The following is a 23,285-nucleotide window of genomic DNA, read 5'->3' as shown; positions in this document are numbered from 1 at the left end:
GAGAGGGTGTGGAGAAGAGGGAACTCTCCTACACTGTTGGTGGGAATGTAAATTGGTACAGCCACTATGGAGAACAGTATGGAGGTTCCTTAAAAAAACTAAAAATAGGGCGTCCCTGGTGGCGCAGTGGTTGAGAGTCCGCCTGCCGATGCAGGGGACACGGGTTCGTGCCCCGGTCCGGGAAGATCCCACATGCCGCGGAGCGGCTGGGCCCGTGAGCCATGGCCGCTGAGCCTGCGTGTCTGGAGCCTATGCTCCGCCACGGGAGAGGCCACAGCAGTGAGAGGCCCGCGTACCACAAAAAAACAAAACAAAACAAACAAAAAAAAAACCACCAAAAAACTAAAAATAGAGCTACCATATGATCCAGCAATCCCACTCCTGGGCGTATATCTGGAGAAAACTCTCATTCGAAAAGATACATGCACCCCAATGTTCATTGAAGCACTGTTTACAATAGCCAGGACACGGAAGAAACCTAAATGTCCATCAACAGAGGAATGGATAAGGAAGATGTGGTACATATATACAATGGAATATTACTCAGCCATAAAAAAGAACTAAATAATGCCATTTTCAGCAACACGGATGGACCTAGAGATTGTCATACTGAGTGAAGTGAGTCAGACAGAGAAAGACAAATATATGATATAGCTTATATGTGGAATCTTAAAAAATGGTACAAATGGACTTATTTACAAAACAGAATTAGAGGCACAGATGTAGAAAAACTTATGGTTACCAGGGGAAAGTGGGGCGGGGAGGGATAAATTGGGAGATTGGGATTGACATATACACATTACTATATATAAAATAGATAAGTAATAAGTACCTACTGTATATCACAGGGAACTCTACTCACTACTCTGTCATGGCCTATATGGGAAAAGAATCTAAAAAAGAGTGGATATATGTATATGTATAACAGATTCACTTTGCTGTACACCTGAAACTAACACAACATTGTAAATCAACTATACTCCAATAAAAATTAAAGAAAATATTAGATATGTGGACACCTCAAAAAAACAAAAAGCCTGTGGGTAAAACACTGGAGGGGGAAATCAGTGGCTATAACCATTTATTCATTCAGTCATTCCTTCAACAAATAGTTACTGAGCGCCTGCCATGAGCCAGGCACTCCTCTAGGTGCTTGGGACATGCTGGTGACAAATCAGATAAGAAGTCTCTGCCTCATGGAACTTACATAGTAAATAACTAAATTACATAATTTGTTAGAAGGAAATAAGTGTTGGGGGAAAAAGAAGTTAGGGTAAGGAAAAATCCAGAGTCTTGGGCGGCGGGGGCGGAGAGTGTGGTCTTTTGTTTTTTTTTTAACTTTAATTATTTTTTGGCTGCGTTGGGTCTTCCTTGCTGCACACAGGCTTTCTCTAGTTGCAGTGAGTGGGGGCCACTCTTTGTTGCGGTGTGCGGGCTTCTCATTGCGGTGGCTTCTCTTGTTGCGGAGCATGGGCTCTAGGCGTGCGGGCTCAGTAGTTGTGGCTCACGAGCTCTAGAGCGCAGGCTCAGTAGTTGTGGCACACGGGCTTAGTCGCTCCATGGCACGTGGAATCTTCCCGGTCCAGGGCTCAAACCTGTGTCCCCTGCATTGGCAGGCGGATTCTTAACCACTGCGCCACCAGGGAAGTCCGAGAGTGTGGTTTTAAATAAGGTGGCCTTGCTGAGAAGGTGATATCTCAGCAAAGCCTTGTAGGAGTGGAGGGAGTTAGCACTGCAGGTGACAGTGATGATGAGGTCTTCAGGCAGTGGCCATGCTGGGAGTGGAGCAATGGCTGCCCCCTCCAGCGTGATGCAGGCTGAAGCTGCCATGGAGATTATGCTACACACAGCCAAGGAGTGGGAGTGGTGGTCATGGTTAAGCCAAATAAGTTAGGTCAGAACAATGAGCTCTCCATGTAACCTTGATGGCAATATATTTGTCAGATCCCCTACTTCCTTTAGAATCAGATTCCCAAAGTGGATTCTGAGCAACAGTTCTCAGTAAAACGATTTCATGGGCAAAGAGTTTGGTAAGTGTTCCTTGGAGTTTCACAGGGAACATCAGCATCGTAAAGGCTTTGTGGGATTCTGCACTAAAGAAGCATGTTTAGCTCAACATTTATTAAGCATATTTAGTTGTGGAATCCTTTTTTTTTTAATGGAACTTCTAGTTAAATTCCATAGAACTACAAACTTGGAAATACTTACATAGACAGACTGGACCCAACCAATCTGGGAAGATTTGATTGGGTTCTCACTAGGAGCAAAGTGCTTGCAGGAGCTGGAAAACAAAGCTAGTTGCTAGGGTGAGTGGGGTCCTCCAACCGGGAAAGTCTAGATAGTTATGAGATTAAGAATGGCTGGGGGGCTTCCCTGGTGGTGCAGTGGTTGGGAGTCCGCCTGCTGATGCGGGGGACGCGGATTTGTGCCCCGGTCTGGGAAGATCCCACATGCTGCGGAGCGGCTGGGCCTGTGAGCCGTGGCCGCTGGGCCTGCGTGTCCGGAACCTGTGCTCTGCGGCGGGAGAGGCTGCAGCGGTGGGGGGCCCGCGTACGGAAAAAAAAAAAAAAAAAAGAGAAAAGGATGGCTGGGAATGCATCTAGGGTCAAATAATTATTAATCAAACATTTGTTCAATGTTTCCTTTCTTGTGGCGTCTACGTGCTGAGAGTTGGCAAACTCTTTCTGTAAAGGACCAGAAAGTAAGCATTTTAGGTTTTGTGGGCCATATGGTCGTATGTAAGCAGCTATAGATAATACATTAATGAAGGAGCATGGCTGTGTTTCAATAAAACTTTGTTTATGGATACTGAAATTTGAATTTAACATAATTTACATGTATCATAAAATATTATTTTTCTTTTCCCAACCATTTAAAGTTGTAAAAACCATTCTTGGCTTGCATACCCTTCATTTATTTATTTATTTTTAAAAATTTATTTATTTATTTATTTTTGGCTAAGTTGGGTCTTCGTTGCTGTGTGCGGGCTTTCTCTAGTTGCGGTGAGCGGGGGCTATTCTTTGTTGTGGTGCACGGCCTTCTCATTGCGGTGGCTTCTCTTGTTGTGGAGCACGGGCTCTAGGCACATGGGCTTCATTAGTTGTGGCACTTAGGCTCAGTAGTTGTGGCTCGCGGGCTCTAGAGCGCAGGCTCAGTAGTTGTGGCGCCTGAGCTTTGTTGCTCCACGGCATGTGGGATCTTCCCGGACCAGGGCTCGAACCCATGTCCCCTGCATTTACAGGTGGATTCTTAACCACTGTGCCACCAGGGAAGTCCCTGCATACCCTTTAAAAGCAAGTGGTGGGCCACATTTGGCGCACTGGCTTGCCCACATCATGTGCTATATGCCTTCAGGAGCTCCCAGCCTAGTGGGAGACATCTACATGGGTAATTACAGTGTGTTGTGGAAAAGGTTGTAGTGGAGGTCAGCGCAGGATGCTCTGAGAGCCCAGAGGAGTCACTGGGAGGGGGTTGGATGGGTTAGGAGTGGAGCTAACAGCGAAGGCACTCTGGATTCTCTGCTTTGTCTTCAAGACCCGGTTGGATGTTGCCTGAAGGGTATGCCTGCCTGAACTCAGTGTTTCTTCTTCTGACTGGGCATTAGTGTTCACCTAGAGTCTCTTTTCTGGTGCTACTATTTTCCTTTTGCCTCCTTGACTTGTTTCTGTGGTTTTTTATCCTCATTTGCCCCCAGTTTACTTTGGGGGCTTTAACTTTCGAGTACTCTCCTGGCTGCTGCAGCCTTCTAGAGATTGAGCACGTGTTCCCTCCCTCCTGAGTGCCCTCGGCCTGTCTCCCTCGGGGGTGGTATTTCCCCACCCACCTAGTTCTCCACTCCCTCAGTTTCTGACACTCACTACAGGAACTTCACACAGTGGTGTGCTGGTGCCAGTGCAGATCGGCTCACGAGACCCAAACGTACACATCTCATCCCAAATGAGTTCAGTGACGTTTGGTTGGTAGCTTGAAATCTGCTGTGGTGGAAGTATTTACCCCATAGTAATTGGCAAAGAAAACCTGCAAATACAAATCAGCACTACCCCCCGCCCCATCCCCTCGGCTGTGGCCATTTCTGCCCAGGAGAACTGTTTTACCGGCACAGCACTCTTTATAAGCCCAGGCGAGATTAGTTTTTAGGATATTATACAGCCCTACTCAGCCTGGGAGAAATTTGGATCTAGGTGTAGTGTCAATTACTAAACTGTTAAAAATGCCTGGAAGGTACCGCCCTCCTGTACCTTCCTGACACATTCCTACTAGACTCTCCCAGTTTGTGTTGGCCCCTCTTCCTTGGTGTGTTCAATCATATCACACTTTTGTGTCATCTTCTGATTCTATGTGTGTCTTTCATTCAACTGTGATCTCCTGGAATGTGGGCCTGGAATAGGCAGCCGTAGAGTAGTGATTAATTGCCAGGACTAAGCTCTAAGCCAGGCTGTCTGGGTCCAAATTCTGGTTCTATCACTTATGATCCGAGTAACCCTGAGCAAGTTATTAAGTAACTCAGTTTACTTCATCTGTATAATTGGTCAGATTTGCAAGGGCTAAATAATTTCATGTACACAAAAGCACCTAGAACAATATCTGCCCTTAGTAAGCATTCAGTGACTTCAGCTATTATTAGTAATCATTCTGTTTTCAATTCCCATCTATTGTCTGGCACACTTAATACATTTAATATGTATATTAAATACTAATTGTATGAGCAAAAGTACAAATAGAGGTAGAGAAGGGAGTGATCCTTGTGGGCTGTAGTAAGGGGATTTGAACAACTGATGGGGTTTGAAATAGGGCTTGAAGGGTTGGTTGAGTGTGGATAGCTGGGGAAAGTTAATGGTTAATTCAGTTGGCACTCCAAAAGTTAGGCCATTTGGTAAATATAGAAACTGAATGTGAAGAATAATTAGCATTAAGCTGATTTCATCTCAAGTTAGTAGCAGACCTGCTATCAAAATTTCATTTCTCTCCTCCCCAGTGTCTGCTGAGGTGTTACCAAGTGTTTTGCTTTAGGAATATAATAGATTTTAATTATTGAACAATGCACTTGGAGGGAAAGCAGGAAGTCAGGAATGTCCTGTAACTCTGGAGCATCAATTTTATGCATTCTGGAGAAATTAACATAAGATGGTGACATTTCCACAGCATCCAAAAGTAATTTTACAATGACTGAGAGATTGTGACCCCTTGACCCTTTCCATTCTCACATGCATTGTCACTTTGCCGTTCGTGAATTATTTTTCCTTTCAGAACTCACCTGTGCTGTCTTGGCAAATCAAAGCCAAGCTAACTAATAATGCATGGCTCTGCCCCGTGATTGTGTTAAAAGAAAGGCTGCTTCCCCACAGAAGGGAGGGGTATTAATTTGCCTTTTTTAGGACCTGCACAGTGATTGAGGTTGACATAATTCTCTTTGAGGTTTTTATTGCTTTGTCATTGAGTAATTGTTCTTCAGCTGCTAGGAGTAGATCAGAGCAAAGGGATGAGGACTGCTGTAGACGAAGAATCAGGACTGTTGTGAAATTTATCCTTCGTCTTTCCCCCACTCCAAAATTCATAGCCTCTGAGGCAAGACAGATCTGGTTTGAATGAGGACTCTCTCACTTTGCAGTGAGTGATCTAGGACCTGTGATGCACCTTTTATTTTGAGCTTCACTTTTGTCTTCTGTAAACAGAGATTATGACACCTACCTGGCTGGAGGTGTGGGTTTCAGTGAGATGGAGCTCTGCAGTGACAGTATGAGGCACAGCTCCAGTGGCTTAGTAGGTGCTCAAGAAATGCTTCTTTCCTCACATTTCAAAGTTTTTTTTCTCCCAGAAAGTGTCCTATGAATGATAGGATTTTCCTTAAACATATTTAAATTGACAAAGATATGTGAAAATGAACATCCAGATGAAACATCTATTGTGTGAATGTGTACAGGACTATGGGTGTACATGTTTGTGTGTGTTTGCTCTTGGAGGGCAGGCACGTACAAGAGTGACAATATTTCTAGAACAATTACTTGCATACTACCTTCAACTCCACCTTTTTCTTCTCTTCCATCAAGAAAGCAAATCCATTAACAAAGAGGAACAGAAAAAAGTAGCAGACAGGTCTGAAAAGGCATCGGACAAGAAAACCCCATTCCATTCTTACAAAGTCTTTGCTATTTGTGACAAGCATGATACTTGAAATTCACAACACACAAGCAATTGTCATTCTCAAAATATACTATACATTGTGTAGTCTCAGTGACACCCCAAATTTGTGAATTTTACGGCATGTCACTACAGACAAGAGCCTGTCAGTAATCTGCCAATTAGCAGGTTGAAGATTAACTGTTTGGGAAATGATCATTTTTAAAATGATAAAATTATTAAAATGATAAAATTATTATAGAATTGACTTAAAATCACAAGTTGGCTGGGTTGTGGGCAGGGAAGCTTTGCTCTGTGTCCAAGGCCATGGCATTCTGTATGGTCTTTTACCCACCCTGTTCGTTAGGATTTTGGGATAATAAAATGTATAATTATGTTTTATTTATCTATGCTCAGGAGGCATAAAAACTATAGAAAACAGAGAAAATGCTTTGTCATCGTAAAATACGTGCAGTTAAACGCCATCTTAAGAAAAATTTCTGTAGGAGTATTTTCACTTTAGAATGGACTTAACTTTCCAGCCTTCGTATTCAGAGGGGTGGCTGTGGAGAGGAAGAAAGTGCGCTAGACCTGTTGAAGACCCATGTTCAAACCCTGACTTGCCTCTATGAGCTCCGTGACCTTGAGCATATTACGCAACCTCTCTGAGTTTGTTTTTCCACTTGAAAGATGGGAGTCATTATAACTACTCACAGAGTTGCAACAAGTGATATTCTATACTGAAGTTTGTCCTGTGTTCCTGTCAAGATGCAGGAATATTTGCCTCCTCCAAAATGATTTGTGGGGATCGTCCCAAGTGTCTGGAGGAAGCTCCTCTCACTCTTCCAGCTGGTCCCTTTCCAGGGTTGGTTTGCCCATTGCCCAGATGGCTCAGTCCCTTCCTGTGCTGGCTGAAGAGATTAGGAGTCAATAGCACCCGAGGGGGTGGATGCCATCACTTGGAGAGTGAGAAGAGAAAAAGGTTCTGGAACAGAACACCAGTGTTTAGGGTGCAGAGGAGGGTCAAAGGCCAGCCAGGCGGGAGCTGGGCATGGGAGTGCAGGAAGACCCAAAGTCAAAAGTGACGGCAGAAGAGCTAGTCAACTGCAGCAGACACCCCAGAGAGGTCAGCGAGGATGGGCTCCTCTGGTTATCTTCAGGTGGCTGACAGGGCATGTTTCTTTTCTTTGCGGATAGAGGCAGGAGCCAGGAGGACAACCGTGGAAGAAGAGTGGAACAGCCCGGGGGAAACCAAGGAGAAACTCGAAGACGCAGGAGAGCAAGGTCAGCCCCCCTGCGCGCAACTGACTTGGTTCAGAATCCTCCAAACACTCTTCTTTCCTCAGCTCTTGCAAGAGCTTAAGGGAACACAGAAGTGACCAGTACTATCAGTTTCAATGAAATGATGGAAAAATCGGGACTCAGAGTGCTAATGCTTTTTTTCAGCTAAGGAGAAGCTAGGTTTGAATCCACCTCTTCTGAACCTTAGTCCTCAGCCCTTCTCACTGAACCGGCCGCGTCTTTCGGGAGTTTGCTAAGCGTTTACCAAAGCAGCAATGCGGCGCTTCCTGCAGGTCTCTTGGCCACGCAAAAGGCAGGACTCCACGCTGTCACTCCCCATGGAAAAATATCCAAGCAAATGTGGTCCATCTTAGTATCCTCATGGCTAATCACTTCATGATTTCCCGCCTTTGCTCCTGCTCCTGTGCTCACCGCCCTTCCCCCTGATCACTTCTGCCAGTTAAGTCGGGGGGAGGGGGGTCCCTTCGTCCCGGTGAGAAGAGACCAGGGGCAGCCCGAAATTGTGCTCGGAGTCCTGCCAGCACACAGGCGCCCCCAAGCGGTGCTGGTGGTAAGTGCAGGTGTGCGGACGGCGCCCTAAGGACCTGGGCAGGGGAGGGAGAGCCTGTGTTTTCCAAAGTGAGGTTCCTGGTGCTGTGGGCTGTGGCAGTTTGGGGGATGTTGGACAGAGGAACCCCGTGAGACTTTGCAGGGATTTTTATCACACTCAGAAGGACATTTGGTTTGGATTCTAAGTATTCCCAAATTAACCCTAGGTGTGGGGTCCTCCAATCTGTTGAATGTTGACAGTCACATTGTCTCCTAGTGCCATTTCCCTCCTTGTTTATGTAAAAATTAAGGCTTTTAAAGGAACTTTCATCTAAGAGCTCAGGGTTTTTTAAAAAAAATTTATTGAAGTATAGTTGATTTACAATGTTATGTTAAGAGTTCAGTATTTTAAAACAAGTTTATAAAGTGTTGTGAAGCATTAGAAATAACACGGGCCCTCAGAAGTTCTGGTTCCGGAACTGCGCTAACTAGTTGTTAGGACAACCTGTTTCCCTCTCTGACCCTGTTACTTTACCTATGACTTCCTACCCTTCGCAGGTTACTGCTGTGCAGAAGTGCACCGAAATGCGCAAGGTGTGAGAACAAAGTAACGATGACATGATAGCAGCAGCAGTTTGTTGAGTGGTTACTTTGTGCTAGGTACTGCTCTAAGCACCTTTCACGTGTTAAGCCATTTAGTCCTCACAGCAGTCAAATAAGGAAACTGAGGCAAAGCCCAAGGGCATGCAGCCAGTAAGAGCAGCACCAGGATTTGACCTTGGCAGGTCAGCTTCAGAACTTGTGCTGTTCATCGTTGAAGTTTTACTGCATTAACATGAGTGAGGCAGGATGAAAATGAGTATGGTTAGGGTGAAAATGACACCAATATTGTTATAAAAAAAAAAAAAAGACAAACCGAAACCTTATCATTTTTGCTCATGTCTTTTTATCACTCTTATCTCAAAAAGAAGAGACTGGTGTGGATGTTATCTCCTCCAGGAAATTGTGGGCTGGACTAACGGCCCCATGCTGGGCTCCCCCCACCTCCTGGACGTCCCTCTGTCTATGCATCACGTTCAGTTATCATTTGTTCACTTGTGGGTCAGTCCCCCTAGACAGTGAGCTGCCTGAAGGCAGGGACGATGAGCCTGGCAGGTAGATTGTGGAGCTTGGACACTGGGCCTCTGGGTACTGTTGGCATTTTCTCCCCTTTCTCTCTCCTTGCCACTCCTTTGAGGCAACTAGATCTCCCTCCCATCTTCCCAGGAGAGTCCCTGTTAAGTGGTTTCCAGGGTCCATCTGGGTATCAATCAGGGAGGCAGGTCTGCAGTCCTCTAAGGGGCTGCTGACTTTAGGTGAGTCATCTTCATGACGCTTGGGTTTTCTCACTTCCCCTTGTGTAGCAGGAAGCTGAAGGTGGTTAGTGCGGCTGGGGCCTGGCCAGTATTGTGGCTGGGAACCAGGACCACATAAGGTACTTGGAGGATGGGCTGGGGGAGAGGCTTGGAGGTGGCTAAGGGCTCCTCTCCCAGGGACAGAAACCTCAAGGACAGCTCAAGGGCACAGTTCTGTAATCCAGGTGGGAGATGGGAAAGGAATAGGGCCTACTCTGTGGCCTCTAACTGGCACCTCTCTCCTCTCTGCTTATGTATTTCTTTGGACTTGATTAAACAAGGGAGAGGTTGAAAAAGTAAGAATGGGTGGAAGTGCCAACAGATGGGAGTGTCTGGAACTTTGCACCCTCTGAGAAGATGAAGACAGGCAGCCTAGCATGGTGGATGGAGGCCTGGGGAGAAGTCAGATTGGTCCCCATTTAGATGTCACATCCACCTTGCTGCACCTGGCCTCAGTTTCTTAATGTGCAACATGGGAATTGTTGTGAGGGCTAAGATTCTTTCTGGAGATGAAAGTGTCTGTCACAGTGGTTGGACCACAGTGAGGACCTCAACAAACAGGAGTTGAAAATGAGGACCCACTGACACTTCTTTCAATTTAATCACTGAGTTAACACCTCATTTTTACCCTTTTTCACTTCTTATCTCCAACAAGTGGTCTTGATTTCCAGCATACTTCAACAATTCAATTTTCTTGTGATTTGCTTCCGTTGTCACACATTTTGAGTCAATCCCGTAACCATTCGCTGAATGCAGGCCGTGTGTCAGTGACAGTGCTTCGTGGTCTGGAGGATATCTTCAAAATCACAGGGAGATTAATTAAGTCAAGAGGCAACTCGTGAAAAGAGGAAACCAAATGGCTTCCATTCTCTGAAATGCCCTTTGTTGGCCTGAGAGGCATTTTGTTAGAAATTCAGTTGCCAAATGTATGTGTAAGAATTTATCACAATTAAAAAAATGCCTTTTGGTAACTTAAATACCTGACAAAAGCAGCTCAGCATTAAATCGTTAATACTCCCACCTGCTGCCAACATAACTGCTTTCTTTTGTCATGATAATACAGACTGTCTGATTCTCTGGTAGAGGTTTTGGGCGGCAGCATAATCAACATCTGGAAAAATGTGCTTGTGATTCTGAGATTTCAGTCATCTTGTCAATGTAGAGACTTTGTGCTTTCCCCCCCCACGAAGGTTTTTATAATTTAAGATCGTAATGTAGAATTTCCACTACACAAGACTACAATCTCTTTCTTTTTGTACCAGGTTGCCTTGTATGGTGAACATGCCTAATATTTTGTAAAGTACCAGTAAATAAGGTATCACTGATAATGCGGTAGCAGGACTTTTCCATTAAGTCCTGGTATAATGGAAGTATGAAATCTCTCCTGAGAAGAAGAGCCCAAGAGTTTTTAGACAATGAATACGAATTCTCCTTTACGCAGTTGGTGGTAAAGATGGACCATTTATCCTGATTCATGGAGGCTGGCCTTTACGCAGTTGGTGGTAAAGATGGACCATTTATCCTGATTCATGGAGGCTGGTTAGAGCACATCCTTGACTGAGAAGGCTGGCATGTTAATTTCCATATTTCTTCTTAAAGCTACTGTCAGAACCAGAATATTCATTCAACAAGTATTTATTGACTGCCTACTCAGTGCCAAGATTGTTCTAGGTATTTGGACTACATCAGTGAACAAAACACACATAGCCCTCATGAAGCTTACAGTCTAGGCACGGGTCATTGATCTGGCTCAGGATAATTTACTTTAATATATTTTTTAAATCATAAAATTTTTAAAACAGGACAAATACAGGAAATAATTCAGAGACCCATGTTTGCACTGACAACTGACTTTTTATTTATTTTATTATTATTTTATTTTTTTGACTGCTCCTTGAGGCTTGCGGGATCTTAGTTCCCCGACCAGGGATCGAACCCGGGCCAATGCAGTGAAAGTGCCGAGTCCTAACCACTGGACCTCCAGGGAATTCCCGACAACTGACTTTTTAAATGTTTTTCTTTTTTTCTAATAATGGGCAGAGTAAAAAATTTGGAGGACACATAAAAGAAGAAATTAAATTCTACCAAGGTTCCTGGGCGGGAGGATAAGCCTGAACTTGTTGCCTCTGGGTAACCAGGTCACCTGTAACTCCAGCACTAGACTGTAATCACTATCACCATTTTGGTGTGTTTTCTCCCCGTCTTTCTGAAGTGCAGCTTTTACACAGTTGTGACCATATTGTATCCTACTTTGCTCTTTTTCTTAAATATAGTTTTTTACTCTCACCAACTATGTTTTTCCGTGACATTTTCTCCAAAACCCCAGCATCCTTATCATTATCATCATCGGCAGAGACCACATCCAGGACACAAAGTGTGTGTGTGTGTGTGTGTGTGTAGCTAGCTGTGTATATCTGTGTGGGTGTGTGTTTGCTGGTGATAAGGGACATGTTTGTTAATTCTGTTTAAAGTGAATCACTAAGCTGGAACAAAGTCCTGGATGAATTTAGCTGCTAGTGAACAACAGATGGGGGAGAAACTCTCTATTACAAGTCATTCCAACAAATAGCTGGATCCACTCTGGTGTCAGAAATCCCCTTCTGAGCTGCCTGTCTGTTCTCTTTGGTTCCAGTGTTCTTGGTGCTCTTGATGATTCTGTTGCAAGTTTGCCACTGAGAGGAGTTACCTTCTCCAGGGATTTCAGAACCACAGTAAGAAAGATTTTCGAACTAAATCTAACACCATAATTCCATTCTTTGTTATTGGAGGGCTTGAAATGAGATGCATGAGTAAAATACTTAGCACAGAGCCTGGCACATGGTGGCTGTTAGATCCCTAAGGCCACTGTGTTAGACCCCTAAGAAACCATGCTCCCTTCCCCATGTTCAAGTGCAGGTGCGTGCTGACTCTACCTTTAACAGTTATCCATCTGGGACCTGTTGCTGTGCAAGTTGTAACCCTGGCTGCTCTGTATTTATTCTAATCCCTATTCCCCAGAGCCCCGTCAGACATCTTGGATGTGGCAGATTTTGCTGGCCTACAGAAGATTCTTCACCGAGTTTCTCTCTGTTTTGCCCCTTGCCTCATAACATACGGACATTTTTGTATTTCTATATATTTATGTTTTCTATTTACAGAAAGGAAAAAATCGTATGTCATAAGATGATGTAATTTTCAACTACTACTAATGAATTATTCTTTTGGCTTGCTTTCTAAAGCCAGAGCTATAGTGTACTATTGAAATTGTCTATACCCTTAAACCTTCTGTAGGTGATAATACCAACATCAGGCCACATGAAAAAGAGGTGTTCTTTCTGGGGCAAAGCTTTAATTTATATATCATGGCGGTAGGCTTAGGTACATTTTTCAACTTCGGACCGAAAGGTTACAGCTGTGATTTGGGGGCAGATTTTTCCCTCAGCCCTTGGCAGACAGGTGTACTATGTCTGCACCTGGTGAATTGGAAATTTGGTCAAAACGGTGAAGAGGGTAGGGTTTCAAATGGATCCACATGTTTACCAAACCCTCTTTTCTTTCCTAATTTCATTTCCTGGAGCCCCTCTTGCAGTTTGATGGGGCCATATGACTAATTTCTGGCTAATGGAATGTAGGAAAAAGGGATATGTGTTTTCTTCCAGGCTCTTGGGGGAGGTCATCGAGGAGATGTGACCACTGGTTGACCTGTGAGCTGGACCCAGGCAACTGGAGGCTCCCCACCACCTCCCCTGTCCTTGGCCCCTTGCCTTCGGCATTTTCAGAAGCTTCTCTAAGGATACAGCCTTAAGATAGAAATGTGGTGTTGAGACTATCTGGATGGTATATGTGACTGAACCCAGCTGAGTCCTCTATATAAACTTTTAAGATTCGGCGGGTGTGTGCGGAAACTTACTCATTCGCGGCCGCCCAAGACAGGCCTGGTAAGAAAGTTCCCTTGTTTATTAAACCTGCCACCCACCAGTCTGGAGTGGTCTGCCTCTTTCTTCAATCTCTCCCTGCCCTCTGCATATAGGGTTTTGTAATGAGCAAGAAATAAACCTTTAAGTGGTGTCAGGCCACTGAGACTTTGGAGACTTGTTATAGAAATTAGCTACACAAACTAATACAGGATTTGGCACATGAATATTAGTTCAGTAAATGTTAGTGTGTTTTTCTTTTGGTCCTCAGGAAGCACAGAATGTCAGAATCCTCTCAAGGAAATCTGAACTGAGAAGAGTTGATACGTTTAAGCAAAGCCCTTGAGAGAATGTCAGCAGTCAAGCAGGAAAGCCAAATACATCGCCAATGGCATACGGTGGGGTTTGCGAGGAAGGCAGGGTTTCGGGCCAGGAGCCAGATAGGAACGTCAGGATGGAAGTAGACCAGGAGTCTTTGGGATGAATGTTGCAAACTGGCAGTGGTTCTGATCCTTGGCTTCTCCCTAGAATCATCTGGTGAGCTTAAAAAATACCAATGCTTAGCCTCCCATCCCTATTCAGACCAGTGAATCAGAATCTGTTTTGGTGAGCCCTGATGTCTATATGATCGACTCATTCCACAGGTGATTTCAGCATGCTGTTTTTGTTGAGAACCGCTGCTGTGAACAGTGTTGAAGCATCGGTGCCTCATCTTTACCGAGCAGTGGGTACTAGTGTGAGGCATACTTGGATGACCCAAAGGTACTGAGTAATATTATGGCATGCTAAATAAAGGTCAGAGATAGTTGTAGCCAGAAGAAATTACGGCTCAAACACACCGGGACATCTATGACTTTTCCTTGGCATTCAGACCTTCCTTGAGGTGTAGAATATGATCCCTGCAGGTTCTCTGATTCCTGGGTCCTCTCAAGCTGCTTGATGGCCACTAGTATCCATTTCCCGTCTTCTCCAAATTCCTTCTTATTACCTTTGTATTAATCAGAGAAACAGAACGAACAGGATGCACCCATCCGTCTGTCTATCATCCTGTCTCTCTATCTATCTCTCCAGAGAGAGGTTGGTTTATTTTAAGGAGTTGGCTCATGTGATTGTAGAGGCTTGGCAAGTCCAAAATTTGCAGGGCAGATTGACAGGCTGGAGACCCAGGGAAGAGCTGCAGTTTGAGTGCAAAGGCTGTCTGTTGGTAGAATTCCTTCTTGCTAGGGGGAGGTCAGGCTTTTTTGTAGTAAGATCTTCAGCTGATTGGATGAGGCTCGCCTACCTTATGGAGCGTAATCAGCTTTCCTCAGAGTCCACTGACTTACACGTTAATCTCATCACCCCCCCCAACCCCAGATATCCACAAAACGTCCAGAACGTTTGACCACAGAGCTGGGTACCATGGCCTGGCCCAGTTGACATAAAATCAGCCATCACAATCCTCTTGCCCCTCACACGCACTCTCTACCTGTCAAAGTGTGCATGAAAAATGAAACATCCGAATGCCCATTCTCTGGCTTGTTCTCTGCAACTGTAGTTCGAGTCTTCTTTATACAAAGCAAATCAGATGAGCGCACTGTAGCCGATTCTGTCACGGCCCGGTCTGTGTCCCATGCTCTTACCACTCCCAATTGCTGAACTGGCATTTCTTTGCTCGAAACCTTCATCTGTCCACCAGATTTTGCTCTGCTGCCGTTTCAGCAGGCCAGGAATACAGTTCGTCTTCTGTTTCCACGGTTCTGCATCTGTGGATTCAGCTAACAGCATATCGAAAATATTTGAAAAAAAATTCCAGAAAGTTCCTAAAAAGCAGAACTTGAATTTGCCACGCTCAGTCAACTATTTATATGGCATTTATATCATTTTAGGTATTATAAGTAATCTAGACATGATTTAAAGTTTATGGGAGGATGTGTGTAGGTTATATGCAAATGCTATACCTTTTATGTGATACTTGAGCATCTGAGGATTTTGGCATCCGAGGGGGGTTCTGGAATCAATCCCCTGCAGACAGCAGGGGGTGACTGTGCCAGGGAATTGGTGTCTTCTGGGAGCAGCCCTTCACCAGTGACCGAGGGAATGCCCCGCTCCTTCTCTCTCTGGCTGACAGCTGAGGCAGGTGTCTCGCACTGGCTCCTGATGTTCTGTAGGGGATTAAGCTGCAGTTGCCCACGGAACTAGCTTGTCTTTACTGCTGCTTTCCCTACCCTGTCAAACTTTCCCACTCCCTTCCTGAGAGTCCCCATCTCCTATAAAAGCATTTCATGCTTTCTTCTTTCTATAGGGGAAAGTCCAAACTTCCCATCATGAAAACCAAGGTCCCTCATGATCTGACTCAGACTTACCTCTCCCAGTATCACCTATACTCCCCTGGACCACTCCCAGTTCCCCCCAAGATTCTGTAGGGCCTTATGAGCCAAGGTAAGGAGGTGGGTTTTTTTTGTTGTTTGTTTGTTTTAACTAACTTTTTTTTTTTTTTTTTGCGGTACGTGGGCCTCTCACTGTTGTGGCCTCTCCCGTTGTGGAGCACAGGCTCCGGACGCGCAGGCACAGCGGCCATGGCTCACAGGCCCAGCCACTCTGTGGCATATGGGATCTTCCCGGACCGGGGCACGAACCCGTGTCCCCTGCATCGGCAGGCGGACTCTCAACCACTGCACCACCAGGGAAGCCCTTAACTAACTTTTAAGTGTTTATTCTGTTAGTTTATTCTAAGAGGTTTTACTTTGTTTTGAGAGTTTTTCTAGAGTGATGGGGAGTCTCTGAAGTGTTTTAGGCAGAGAAAGGACAGGACTAAATTTTTGTTTAAAAAGGTCATCTTGGCTGCTGGATAGACAAAGGCTTGGAGCAAGAATGTCAGCAGCTTGCAGGGTTAGGAGGCTGTTGTGACAGTTCACGTGAGAGACAGTGTAGCATGGACTGGGGATGGGGAGCGTGGAGAGGGGTGGGTGGATGCCAGACATTTAGGTGGTAGTTCTGTCAGGAGTTAGTGGCTGTTTATATGAGACAGAGGGGACAGTCATGACTCATAGGTTCTGATCCGATGGTAGAGTGCATGGGAGGACCATTTACAGAGATGGGACGATTGGAGGTTAAGAGTGAGGCTTTGATGATATTCTGGAGGTATTATGGCGAGGAACCCCAAAATGCCTGAGGACTACAAGGACAGTATGGGAGCAACACTCAGCCCATGTCCACTCACCAAGCTCTGTGTTTGTCCTTGCCTGGGCTGCTTCCCCCAGGGGAAGGGGACCCTTTTCTAACTCTCACAGAGGTGCCAGGTGGCTCTTCCTAGCAGAGATCCTTGTTCTAGTGAGTTTGGACCGAGGAATGCCTTGGAACCCTAATCAGCCAGAGAAGAAATTCGAAGGAGGGTGATAAAGGTGGGCCTGGCCTGGGAAGGGGAGTAGAAGCATTATCCCCCTTCTCCAACACCCCAAGGGAACTCTGGAGGTGGATTAGGAAGATGAAGAGTTCAGATTTGGATGAGTCGAGGTTAGGTGCCTATAAGACCTTCTGAAGAGAAAGGAGATACCCTGTTGCTTGGGGAAGTGATCTGAGCTGGAAATAGATACTTGAGAGTCATTAACAGAGCTATCAAAGTGAAGAGGATTGCTCAGGAGAGAGGGAATAGAGTGAGAAGAGGTTCCTGGATAAGAGCTTCTCTAGTTAACAACAGTAAAGGAAGTGGCTAAGAAAGCTAGAGGGAAAACCAGGAGCAGGTTGTGCCCTGGATGCCCAGGGAACAAAAGAAATCCTAAATGATGCAGCTGTGGTCCACAGAGTCAAACGCTGTCAAGAGGCTGAGAAGATGAAGGCCACAACATGTCCACTAAATGCAGTGATGCCTAGGTGACAGAAGTGTCGTGGAACAGGGAGGGGACGGAGGCTGGTGGGTGGGAGAGTACCTGAGCATTTCCTGAGGGTGCTTTCTGAGCTAGGCCCTGTCCATGCTCCAGACTCCAGCTCTCAGGAAGCCCGTGGGTGTCTGCAGCTCAGTTGAGTGATGGAGGCTTAGAACCTCTGGCTCCATTGCTCACAGGGTGATTGATACTCTGGGGCCTTGGGCCCAGGGTGAGTGAGCTCTGAGCCTGTTCCTCTTGCCTCTGAGTATGCATTACCTCAAGCACTCTATGCAGGAAACAAGCACAAAAGGGACCTAGTGTCCTAGTGATGACGATGATGTTAAAAAATAACACATATTGATGGGAATTCCCTGGCGGTCCAGTGGTTAGGACTCCATGCTTTCACTGCCGAGGGCGCGGGTTCAATCCCTGGTAGGGGAACTAAGATCCTGCAAGCCGCACGGTGTGGCCAAATTAAAAAAAAACAAAACAATACACCATATATTGAAAGTTTACTATGGGTCAGGTTCAGGGAACGTCTTTAACTTATCTCGGTATAACTCACACATTCCCTATAAGGTAGTTATTACATCTCCATTTTACAGAAGAAAAAATCGAGACTCAGAGAGGCTAAGCAACTTGCTCAAGGTCACACAGCTAGAAAACAGAGGAGCTTTTTGTTTTGTTAGGTTTTTTTAAAACATCTTTATTGGAGTATAATTGCTTTACAATGGTGTGTTAGTTTCTGCTGTATCACAAAGTGAATCAGCTATACATATACATATATCCCCATATCCCCTCCCTCTTGCGTCTCCCTCCCACCCTCCCTAACCCACCCCTCTAGGTGGTCACAAAGCACCAAGCTGATCTCCCTGTATTTATTAGTTTTAAATGTTGTTAACCTGTTTATTATGAGCTGGCTCCAAAGCTCATCACAGAGGAAGATAGAGGGTGAATGGAGAGAGGGAATGACTGAGAATGACTCTTCTGCCCCAATCACGTCACCTGCTGGCTGTGCAGCATTGCATGTTACATCTGTGTTCACTCAATTGATCAAATGTTTTAGCGAGGGCCTACTCTGTGCCAGGCACTGCTGGGGCTGAGATGGAAGACCCATCCCTGCTACCAGCAGCTTATATCCTTGTGGGGTGACAGTGTGAGTGCAGTGTGATGGTTCTAGTATGGAGATGCGGAATGGGGTCCAGGGGAGGCTTAAAGTGGAGTGGCCACCTCCCTCCAGAAAAGGCAGGCAGGAAATGCTTTCTGGAGGACCTGGGACATCAGCGGAGACTTGAAGGAAGAGGAGGAGGTCTCTAGGCAAACCAGGTGGGCTGAGGGGGGAAGAATAGTCCAGGCTTGATATTCAGGATTATGAAAAAGAAATTCAAGACCATCATTTTGGTCTCTCCACCTCCACTGCAGAGTGTCTCAAGTTCTAAAAATCTCCTAACTGCAAAGGCTACCAGAAAATTCTCCCTAAATTCTTAGAGCAAAAAAGAATTAATTTACTCTAATTTGCTCCTGATGTTATGGGGGAAGCATCGCTCAGCTAATATTTTTTGAGACATGGAAGGATTTTTTGAGACACTGAAGGCAGGTATAGAAAAATAGTCATTTTCACGGATGCACTAATGATATGTAAACTTAGAAAAAAAGTTGAAAAATAGACAGTGGCCATTCCTATCACAAAGAAAAGTTGCCTCATTGTGCAAATAGAATTCTGTAATTTCCATCAGGGCTTTCGAGTCATCTTTCTGGGAACTTTCTCTGACCCTCAAGTGTGTAGGCACTTTGCTTTTTATTCTCTCTGTTTATTTAGATAGTCGCTGCCATCCCTGGGCCTAGAGAAACAAAGCATAGGCTCTAGGGAAGCAATAAGGTAGAAGCAAAATGAAACAGAGAAGGGTGTTAGTGACAGCTGAAGGGAGTCGCTTCCATAGATACAGATTTTCTGAGACTGCTCTCTTGTTTGGACCCCTGGTTCCAGAGACTGTTCTGGGACTTTCTCTTCTTGTAAAGTCCTCAAAGGCAGGGACTATTTCTTGGTTAGCACAATGCCTAACACATAGTTGGCACTCAGTAATGTTAATTTAATTCCACCCTTTCTTTCTCTGTTTATTTTTTCCTTCTCTCCCTGAAAGGGAGCGTGTTTGATGGATTAGTTAGGACTCATGTTTGCAAGCAGCAGAAACTCCCTTATGCTGGGTCACTCACAAAAAGGGAATGTAGTATAAGGTACTAGGGCATCTCATAGAATTTGGGAGGAGCTGGTTTTTAGATGCAGGCTGGAACTGGGACTGGAATTTCCTGGAACTTCCTCTTCACCTCTCACAATTCCTACTCGCAGCAAATATACTCATTAGCCTTATCTGGACTGTACCAGTTACAGCCAGAAGAACAGGGTTGCAATTCAGAAACTTCATTGCCTGTAGCCGTTTCTGTGATGATGTGAATGCAAGGGGGTCCTCTCCAAAAACTGGAGTAGTTGTCAGCTGCAGATGTCCATGAGGGGTATAAACAATGCTCTTATTGGGGCAACTTGGGTTTACAATTCTTGGGCCTTTGGCTGTTGGGAGAATTCCAAATGGTAGATGGCCTCCTATCTGAGAACGGTTGAAATGCATTAATGAAGTGCTGAGTAGCTGTCTTCTCTTTGGTATGACAAATAAAAAGTTATTTTCTTAGAAAACGGACTTTTTTGATAACACGTGCTACACATATATATATGCTTATCTTTATCTAGAGGTTTAAAACCAATGAACAATAAGTACTTTCCACTGACACTCTTTCTCTTACATAGAAACAGTTATCAGCCCCTTCACAAGGAGTATCAAAGGACATGATATTAGCACCTGAGTCAGAGGAGTATCCTGCCAGATTAAAGTTTTTCCTTTATAGTTGTTATAATTTGAAGGACATTATTTGATCCATGAGCTATGAACTAATTTAGGTGCTGAATTCAGTTCCTGTTCTGCTTTCTTGGGATGAAACCAGGGTCATGCGTTATCTTGGGAGAAATTAATTCTAACCTAATTAATCTTGGCTAATAACTGGATCAAACTATTATTATGTATATTGTTTCTTTCCTTCCTTCTTTCATTCATCAAGCATTTGTTGCTGTGCCTTCCTTGTTAGAATCCATTCCAGTAATTAAAAGCAGATCAATGATTTTCCAAACTTATTTTAAAGTAAATATAATAAAACTAGAAGTTATCTAAGCCTGGGCAGGTGTAAGATATTTACTATAATCTAGGAGTCAGCAAACATTTTCTGTAAAGGGACAGACAGCCTTTTTTGGCTTTGTAGGCCATGCAGCCTTGGGCACAACTACTCAACTCTGCCTGTTGGTTTCAAAGCAGCCATACACAATATGTAAATAAATGAGCGTAGTTATGTTCCAATAAAACTTTATTTGTGGACACTGAAATTTGAATTTCATGCAGTTTTAATGTGTCACATGTTCTTCTTTTGAATTTTTTTTTCAATCACTTCTTAGCTTGAAGACTACAAAAACAGGTGACAGGCTGGATCTGACCTGCAGGTTTGTTTGCTGACCCCTGCTCTAACAATAAGAGCATAGGATTCACCCATCTGCTTGGGTATCTTGGTTTAGTTTCCTTACTTCACAGGCATTCTTAAAGGAGCATTTCTGAAAGAACAAGCAAAAGTAATGCTTCTGTTGATCTTAGTCTTGAACTCATTCTTTCTCAGCTTATGTAATGTCAGCACTCGACTTCACTTGGTTTCGTGTAAGAGCCCCACACCGAGAAGGCTCCTTTCAGACTTTGCACTTGAAGCAGTGCATTCAGTGGTTCTGTAGGTGTGCAATCTCTAAAACCAGGGAGAGAGAGAGAACGATTCTGGGGAGAAGCAATTTAAAAACAGTTCTAATTGTTCAGGCAAGTTATTTTTACCAGTCTTTAGGGGACAGATAAATGATCACATTGTTATTATTTTTATAGATTATATTTCAAAAAGCTTTTCTGCTAAGAGTGATTAAATACCAAGTTTTAATTTCACTCACTCAGGGAAAATTTTCCATCACATTAGGATTTTTTTTCTTGATAACTTAACCAGAGGAGACTATAACTCAGGGCTTTCAGGATCCTCATTCCAGAACTTACAGTGCCAGAAAAGAAGGCATGTGATTCTGCTGAAGGTTTGGGAAAGTGGGAGAAATACAGGGAAATGAGAACGATAAGAAACTTTTGGGGGTACTATATTTAAAATACATTCTATATAATACATATAAACATTTTATGTATAAAATTTTCTTATAAAATTAATGATAACAGGGACTTCCCTGGTGGCTCAGTGGTTAAGAACCCACCTGCCAATGCAGGGGACACGTGTTCGAGCCCGGGTCCGGGAAGATCCCACATGCTGCGGAGCAACTAAGCCCATGTGCCACAACTAGAGCCTCTGCTCTAGAGCCCACAACTCACAACTGCTGAGCCCGTGAACCACAACTACTGAAGCCCGCATGCCTAGAGCCTGTGCTCTGCAACAAGAGAAGCCACCACAATGAGAAGCCCGTGCACCGAAACGAAGAGTAGCCCCCACTCCCTGCAACTAGAGAAAGCCAGTGCACAGCAACGAAGACCCAATGCAGCCAAAAAAAAAAAAAAAATTAATGATAACAGTAATGAAAATATATTATTGCTGTGAAGAATTTTCTGCACTGTCTACATAATGAAACTTGGGAGTCACCTGGTGATTGCAATAACTGAAGGCCCACTGCATGCCTAGGTTTCACCCATTTCCTCTCCTTAATTCACATTGTAAGATGAGGAAAGCAGATTCAGGGAGGTCTATTCTTGCTCAAGGTCATACAGCTGGTAAGTGGTAAGTGGTGGAGCCACATTTCAGACCCAGGTCTCTTTGTTCCTAGAGCCTTTTTCATGCTTTTGTGTTGTAACAAGTTCCAGTCTCAAGGAGTGCCTCAGGGTTTGAAGCACTCTCTTACTTCCAAGCTGGGACATGCCATTCTGTGTGACACGGGGTCTGTGACATCCATTGCCTTTTGGATTAATTAATCTTGCCACTGACCTGAGAAAACTATTAATATGGTTCTAGGTCTTACCAGAGAGAATTTATAATTGACGTTCCAACTACATCTGACGTTAAAACAATACCCATTTCTCTAAAAATATATGGTAAATTGAAGAAGATTCAATTCCTGAGGTATTCACTAACCTGGTTGCCAGTGGGCTTGAGGGTTTTATGGGCCCCCTGAAATTGCATGTGGAGTACTGCACATGTGTGTATATGTGCCTTTTTTTTTGGAGAAGACTTGTAATTTTAGTTAGATTCTGAAGACGTGTGGACCCACTGTTCTCTCAGAAATAACGAGGGATATACCTGATTGACTCTGTTAGTATTGACAAGTGTTTGGTAATTGTGTCAAATTCCATCATGACAAATGAGGTTAAATTAACTGTAGTCCCTTAATAACCTGAGCGTAGCACTGTCATTCCATGTGTTACACTGCGTGGACTCCACCAAGGGACTCAGCTCTGGTCTCATTACATGAGCTCCCCAGCCCTGACACAGAACACTGCAGCTGTAAATCCTTAGCAATTGCTTGCTGGTTGGAGGGAATGATTTCCCCTGTACAAACCTTGCCTAACTCAGTCATTTCAGGTACTGGAAAGACCAATGATTGATTTGATGTCATAAAGTGAAACTCCTCTGTCCAAACGCTGCCACTTTTTACCTGTAGGACCTTAGTCAAGGCCCTGTGGACCTCAGTTTCCTCTTCTGTAACAAGAGGGGTTAGCTGTAGCATTGGTTAAATTTCTGCCACCTCCACAAATTCCAGGAATCTTTGCTTGGCAACACATTCCAGGAGTCTCTATTTGTCAAAACCAAATTGGAAAGAGCTTGGACAATTCGTTTGGAATCGACTAGAACTTGCACATCTTAGAGCCTCTGTGTGTAAGCGCTTAGCCACAAATATGGGTTACTTTGATAATTACCTTCTGGCCAGGGACTGCCGAGAAGTAATCTTACCGAGGTTCCAGGCCAGTTAGGGAGACAGCTGCTGGGAGGAAGTGGGCGTGGCGATTTTCCCGACTTCCTTGTTTGGAGCAAACTTTGGCAGCATCCGACCGGCTTAGATGTTTGCTTTTCCATCTGTTGATGTGCTTTTTGGGAGCTCTCTTGTCCGCCAGAGAAAACATGTAGAAGAAGCCCGACGCCAAATC

At 44.5% G+C, this 23,285-nt stretch overlaps 1 protein-coding gene across 8 annotated transcripts in view; it reads left to right on the top strand.

Annotated features, from left to right (window-relative positions):
* The window catches only part of PDE1C (phosphodiesterase 1C), a 610,522-nt gene that overhangs the window by 96,348 nt on the left and 490,889 nt on the right, over positions 1 to 23,285 (top strand). For all 8 annotated transcript variants that reach the window (XM_029234327.1, XM_029234329.1, XM_029234331.1 and 5 more), the window contains one exon: positions 7,315 to 7,401. In XM_029234327.1, coding sequence (XP_029090160.1) covers positions 7,315 to 7,401 — 87 coding nt within the window. The remainder of the gene's footprint in view (positions 1 to 7,314; positions 7,402 to 23,285) is intronic.

The sequence above is a fragment of the Monodon monoceros genome, unplaced genomic scaffold, assembly GCF_005190385.1.
Source record: "Monodon monoceros isolate NGI ecotype Baffin Bay Population unplaced genomic scaffold, NGI_Narwhal_1 Super_Scaffold_2, whole genome shotgun sequence".
NCBI classification, from domain to species: Eukaryota; Metazoa; Chordata; class Mammalia; order Artiodactyla; family Monodontidae; genus Monodon; species Monodon monoceros.
The sequence above is the reverse complement of the archived record's forward strand: the minus strand, read 5'-3'. Positions and strand labels throughout refer to the sequence as shown.